This window comes from Dichomitus squalens (assembly GCF_000275845.1).
Source record: "Dichomitus squalens LYAD-421 SS1 unplaced genomic scaffold DICSQscaffold_17, whole genome shotgun sequence".
NCBI classification, from domain to species: Eukaryota; Fungi; Basidiomycota; class Agaricomycetes; order Polyporales; family Polyporaceae; genus Dichomitus; species Dichomitus squalens.
In genome coordinates this window covers 329247-335246 of record NW_006766899.1, presented here as the reverse complement: position 1 = coordinate 335246, position 6000 = coordinate 329247, and the positions used below count along the sequence as shown (strand labels likewise).

The window sequence follows — 6000 nt, the reverse complement described above, 5'->3', positions numbered from 1 at the left end:
AGCTCTGGGGGCGCGTGGCGGTGACCTCAGGGGTCGAATACTGCTAGGCTCACCAAGGCCTCGCTGGTCGTGGTCGGTTCCGTACTTGCGGCGTTTAGCGTCGCGCATACCCCCTGCGATTTCGTGGCCGCGAGATGATGGGTCGACGGTAAGAGGTGGTCTGGTAAAGTGACGGACGAACCATTGTCATTGTGAGACGTTTGGGAGGACGAGGGTGGCATTTGGGATGCCTCACCCTCGCTGTGTGCTGCGGTAGCCTCAGACGCGTACATCCTGTGGCGTCCAGACGTTGCGTGGGGGCGGCGATGCCGTGGCATGAGACAGCTGAGCCGTAAGGCTTGGCGAGCAGACACTGGAGTGTGAGAGAGCAGCTTGACAATGCTCGAGGGCAACAACGGGCTACAGGCTGTTTGAGACGATGAGGGCGAGAACGAGAGAGAGGCCACTAGGGCGCTCACCAAGAAATCCCATCATGTGACAAGAGAAGCGCCCGCGAGGCGAATGAGCTCGTTCACCAGCAGTGATTCCTCGAGAGTCGATTGCGACTATGTAGTAAGTACTTCTAGTATCAGTGGTCCGTCCCAGTCTCATAGACCTCCTGAGGGATGTCAAGCATGCCTTAGGAATTGCTGGTGGATCGACTCTGCACCTTGGCGTTAATTCGATGTGATGCTCAAAATATATTTGTTCGTCCAGGTTCTGTAAATCCCGCCTGAGCCACGCTTGCGATCGCGAACGGCGCATATCTATGCAGTAGGCTCGTAATTTATCGAACGTGTCCAACAAAATTGACATTCTGTCACCCCAAGTACCTAGCCATCAAGCGAATCAAGGCTCCTCAGCCTTGATGTACAAGAACCACTGCGGAGCAGGACCGGAACTCTCCTGCGCCTCCGAGACGTTGGCTGCGACATATCCCGGCAGCATGTTGCACTTGAACTCCTCTCCATTGTCAACAAGGCGCACGTCGACTTCTCAGAACCCCTCGGGGATCTTGTCCACGTCGAGCGAGAAGTACCGCACGCCGTCCAGCACGTACTCTGCGCTCTCCGAGTTATGTCGGAACGGAAGAGCTGCCGGCGTCCGCGAGCGAGTCCAAGTCCGATCAGTGACCAGCAGAGAAGTAGAGGGTATTCGCAGGGAAGGCACTCAGCACCCACCGGTCAAAGTCATCACGCTCCTCCCCATAGCGAGACATCCCGGGATTTCCTCACACAGGGGCTGCAGGCCGGCGAGCCACGTCCCCTCCTTGTCCCACACGCAAAACGCGGCAATCCACCCTGAAGGCAAATACCGTGGCCCCGGACCGGATCCGCAAGATCCTTAAGAGTTACGGTGAGCGACGTGTTCCCAGAACGTCGTACCGGGCCTTCCATCGATGAAACGACGCAGGATAGGACGAAGCATCATGGCCCATTGCTCAGGTTCTGCGTCGAGCTCAAGAAGGCGATTGAAACGCTTGTAGAGCGGTTCCCAATCTGCTTCCTCACCCTCAAGCGTTATGGAAGGGATGCGGCATCCGAGAATGAATTTGAACGTGAAGTAGCTGTACAACAAGGGGAAGCATGCGATTCGGTCCTAGTCGATATATGGACAGAGCGAATTTGGAGTCTGGTTTTCCCTCTTTGGATATCTTTACATCGCACAGTACTGACAAGATGTATCTGCGCCCAAAGGAAGGTGTGCTAGAGCCCAAGGTGAGCTCACGCTAGCTCCCATCAACGGGTCTCCCGGGTGACAAACTAGCTTTCCCTGCTAAAAAGCTAGCACACGCTAGGGATCTCAGATTCGGGTAGTGCAAGCTACAAGCACCTAGCAGATTTTGAGTCGTCGGTTGTTATGCGTACGGCTTCAGCGTTGACATGAGCTGAACGGAGTAGGCCGTCACGTTCTGCAAGGTAGAGGCAGTGAAGTCGGGAAGGACCCATTCGACGAGGGCTTTGACCCTTGTCACATCGAGCACTGACTTATACTTGTGGGCGTGGCAGAACCGGGGCCCTCGATAGGAGATTGACAAGACGCTCGCAAAGGTACCCGGTATGCCGGCCTCGGAAGACCACACCATGGCATTGAGCCGCTCATGCGTTCGCACGGAGCATCCTCAATGACAGCATGTACGTCCTGCACTTGTATCGCGTCACCCAATTATACAGAGAGGACAGGAGCAGATTTGTGGAGAGTGCGTACCACTGCAGGTCTGCACCAGAGAGTATGCGATCGTCCGCCTGGCGGCGTTACAAAACGGCCATTTTTACGCATCGCTCTGAGTGCGGGCAGCGGAGATCTCTGGAGTTGGAAATTGCGAGGCTCACCAATACCTCGTGAAGGCTATTGTTGTACTTCCTTGAATGATGTTTGCGAACTTGAGCACGGATGGCAATGCTGCGGTATGAGACAACAGAGATACGAGGAACGACAGGAAGAAAGACAGAGAATATAGGTCAATTTTGAGATACACGAGGAAGGCGGAGGCTCAACACTGCATGGAATGACGGGAGAGAGAGAAAATCCGGCACCGTCCACTGGCAGTACTAGTACTGGTGAGCTGCCGTCGGCCCAGGGCCGGCCGAGTGCTTGAGCCTTGTGCCGACACAACCAAAGGGTAGCGCCCACGCCCATCTCAACTGTGATCGCCATCGTCACTGCACCGCAGGTACATTTTCCCCAACCATGTGTATGCGGAGACATCGCTTCATGCTCGCTGCAATCGTGCTCAACTGCTCTGAGTCCGCGCTCCTTCTATATGTTCGCAGCGGGGTCCTCACGACCTCCGGAATTCTCCGACGACCCGCGAGTTGAACGTTGACGTTGAACTTTGGTTCAACTGCCATGTGGAGAGGTGCGTGCCTGCGACCTGGTTGCTGACCTTTCTATTTGACTTCCGGGACTTTTCTCGGATTATGCTTCCACAACGGTTGCACCGAGTGAAGCGCAACCGGTCTCACTCGTCCGATTCCGACACTGTCTCATGCGGTCCGTCAGTTCCGAGCTGAGACACCGCTACCCGACTTGCCAGCTGATCGTTTGAACACCATAGTATCATCCCGAAGCGGAGCAGTGTCGCGAGAGCGCAGATCATGGACCCGAACGCCGATACTGCAGCTGAGGCTCGTACAGAAACCTGGTGAGTTTCTCAAGATATGATAGCGTTTGTAACACGCTGACACTGATAACTCTGACCACAAAGCAAGCGCGCTCGAGCCTTGCGTGCGTACAACGTTCGGGCCTGTCTTTCACTAGTAGACCAGCACGCTATTGCTACAAATCTATGTACCTCAACCGGCTCTGCGTTTCTGGGTCACCGTCATCCACTAAGCTCGATTTCAGGTAACTACAGGTCGTAATCTCACTACACCTTTTTACTCCTGACAAATCATACCTCCACAGCAGTCCTCCTTCATCGACATCGCATCATTCCTCACTGCGCGCCATACTGTCTTCAGGCTTCAAGCTCTAGGGGCTGCTTGACATACAAGAACCACTGCGGAGCAGGGCTCAGTGTATCATATGATCCTGAGCCCTCTTGTCCTTCCGATATAGTCATCGCGACGTGGCCGGAGAGCATCTTACACTTGATTTCCTCTCCGTTGTCATCCAGAAGCACGTCTACCTCGCAGTAGCCCTCAGCCACGTCGTCCATGTCGAGTGTGAAGTACTCAACGCCGTCCAGTACGTAGTCCGAGTCACTGTTTCCCCGGAACGCACGACTGGGAGCTACGAGATTCCACACATGCCCCCCTGTCAATTCAACAATGAGCAAGAAGCATATACTATTCTGGGATACAACACTCACCGGCAGAGGTCATCTCTCTCCCTATAGCAGTGCTGACCGCGCGCATGGCGGAATGGCCCTTGGGGTCCGGACGCGGACCCGCAAGCCACGTCCCCTTCGTGTCCCACACGCAGAACGCGGTGATCCACCCCGAAAGTAGGTGCTCCTTCTGCGATCCAGACCCACAAATGCGGGATTTCGCGGTGCACAACGTGCTCCCAAAACGTCGCGTCCGGCCGCCCGTACAACGCGTCCACAAAACGGCGCAGGATCGGGCGGAGCATCGAGGCCCACCGCTCGGGCTCCTCTCCCAGTTCGGGCAGGCGATCTAGGCGCTTGGGAAGCCGCTCCCAGTCTGCCTTTTCGCCTTCGAGCGTTACCGAAGGGATGCCGCACAGGAGCCTAGCCTTGTATGAGAAATAGCTGTAAAGCATGAATATGTCAGCGCGTGGCCGGTAACATAGATTCGGATTGGAGTCGAGATACATACGACTTGAGTGTTGACATGAGCTGAACAGAGCATATTGTCACGTCCTGCCACGTAGACGTACTGAAGTCGGGAAGTATCCATTTGACTAGGGTCTTGTCAACGACCGGCGGGACACGATTCTTAGTTCAGGATTGACTGGCAGGGATCACATCAGGAGGACGCATATACGCACGTGCTTGTCAATCTCTCCCGACATGTCTCGCGCGATGGAAGCGAAGTCGATGGTGTAACGATTGACATCTCGACCGCGTCTCTCTACCATGAGTTCCTTCTTTCCCTCGTGTGCAACAAAGTAGTTGCGCAGCTCTTCGGAGTGCCTATTTACGCTACAAAGAGGATAGAAACAGCAAGACAATGATAGTGCTTATAGGTAGCGGTGACGTACGAGAAACTGAGCTGGGACAGTATCGCAATCCAAACGTCGTCTGGTCTACGGTAGTGCAGTAGGGCTTTAGCGCATCTCCATGACATGCATGATGATGGAGTACCGGATCTTCAGATGATGATGTTTCCCATACGCCTCAATCACCGTGCTCACAAACCTATTCTTCGCAGGTGTCATTACGGAGGACTCCAAAGTGTCTTTGGGTACGGAAGACTGCAGGATTTCTCCAACCTCCTTCCACTGTTCTCTGTGACAGATACTCTTGAGGATATCCTTCTCTGTGGGACTCGCGTAGCCTTCTGCAATGATAGCAGAGTCTGCATCGTGCTGCGCGACGTTGAAGGTCACAGGCATGGTCAGGTTAAAGCGGAGCGATGCAAATATACGTGAGCGCGTGCGGAAGTGGGGGTTGACTTGCCGATTTATAGCTTTGGGATGCGCGCTTTCTACGGAGATCAGTAGCTTCATCATATCCGGCATGGTTCAGTGCGCCTCTGTGTATCGCCTGCTTGGAGACATATGATCGAGCCTGATTCAATGGGAAGGGGCTAGTAGTGATAGTGCTATTCTGAGCGTGAAACTGTGTACCAGTGACTAGTATCAGACGAGTGCCCTGAACGCGAATGCGTAGATATATTATTTATCTCCGTTACCACTTCCTATGCTCGAGTAGACATGCCGCGAAGAGTATGAAGGTGCATATTCGCGGATACGGGGCAATCTGAGCCAGTGTTACCTAGCGCCAATGCACGTCCGGTGATAGCCGGTAGTAGTAGACGCTGGCGGACAGAGTCCACCTTCTCAGGCTGTCGAGATCTATCACCAATGTCATTCGCCGTTCCACTCATCGCCTCGTGCATTTCGTACAAGACAGATCTAGACCTCATTTCTTGTACGTACAGCCTCTTTCCGCTCTCCACAGTCTTGCGGCATGCCCCACAGCTGGTGTTCCACAGCCCAGGTTCAATATGAACTCTCCACCCGTCCGGATGAACTTCTCGGCAAAGTCTATCCATGACTCGGAGTGCGTCTGTGGCTCTTGATGCTGCAATATATTACTAGTATACTCTAGAAAAAATTACAACTTTTTGGAGAATCCTGCAAGGAATTTGCTTTATCCTACAGGCGGACATCCTGCATTTGGGCCCGGGGGTGCGCACCCAGATCCATCCTACCAACGTGTGCACAGCTTATCATGGGGCTTCTCCACATAGCTCCTCAAATTATTTCTGTAGCATTTGAACCTTGGAACACTCTGCGAAGAGAAGACATGCACGTTGTTCAAAAAGCTTCCGAGGGTGGTCTCAATCAGCGCAATGTACACGAGGTGGGGATCGGTGCCACGCCGAGACA

General features: G+C 53.9%; 2 protein-coding genes across 2 annotated transcripts; both read right to left on the bottom strand.

Moving 5' to 3' along the window:
• Window positions 1-1780: 1780 nt before the first annotated feature.
• DICSQDRAFT_137086 (uncharacterized protein) lies at window positions 1781-2385 on the bottom strand. Its single transcript, XM_007366339.1, has 2 exons — window positions 2188-2385; window positions 1781-2121 (listed from the first exon to the last, which is right to left on the bottom strand). Exon 2 carries the CDS (start codon window positions 2063-2065, stop codon window positions 1838-1840), a length of 228 nt encoding a protein of 75 aa, XP_007366401.1. The 5' UTR covers window positions 2066-2121; window positions 2188-2385; the 3' UTR covers window positions 1781-1837.
• A 1054-nt stretch (window positions 2386-3439) lies between these two features.
• DICSQDRAFT_62065 (uncharacterized protein) lies at window positions 3440-5001 on the bottom strand (the record flags this gene model as incomplete). Its single annotated transcript, XM_007366338.1, is given in 7 exon segments — window positions 3440-3686; window positions 3790-3938; window positions 3955-4195; window positions 4263-4381; window positions 4435-4588; window positions 4648-4692; window positions 4751-5001. The coding sequence occupies 7 exon segments, from the start codon at window positions 4999-5001 to the stop codon at window positions 3440-3442; spliced, it is 1206 nt and encodes a 401-aa protein (XP_007366400.1).
• Between the last annotated feature and the right edge of the window lie 999 nt (window positions 5002-6000).

Coding starts and splice junctions, on each gene's coding strand:
- DICSQDRAFT_137086 (XM_007366339.1), bottom strand. CDS start 2,065: ATGGTGTGGTCTTCCGAGGCCGGCATACCGGGTACCTTTGCGAGCGTC.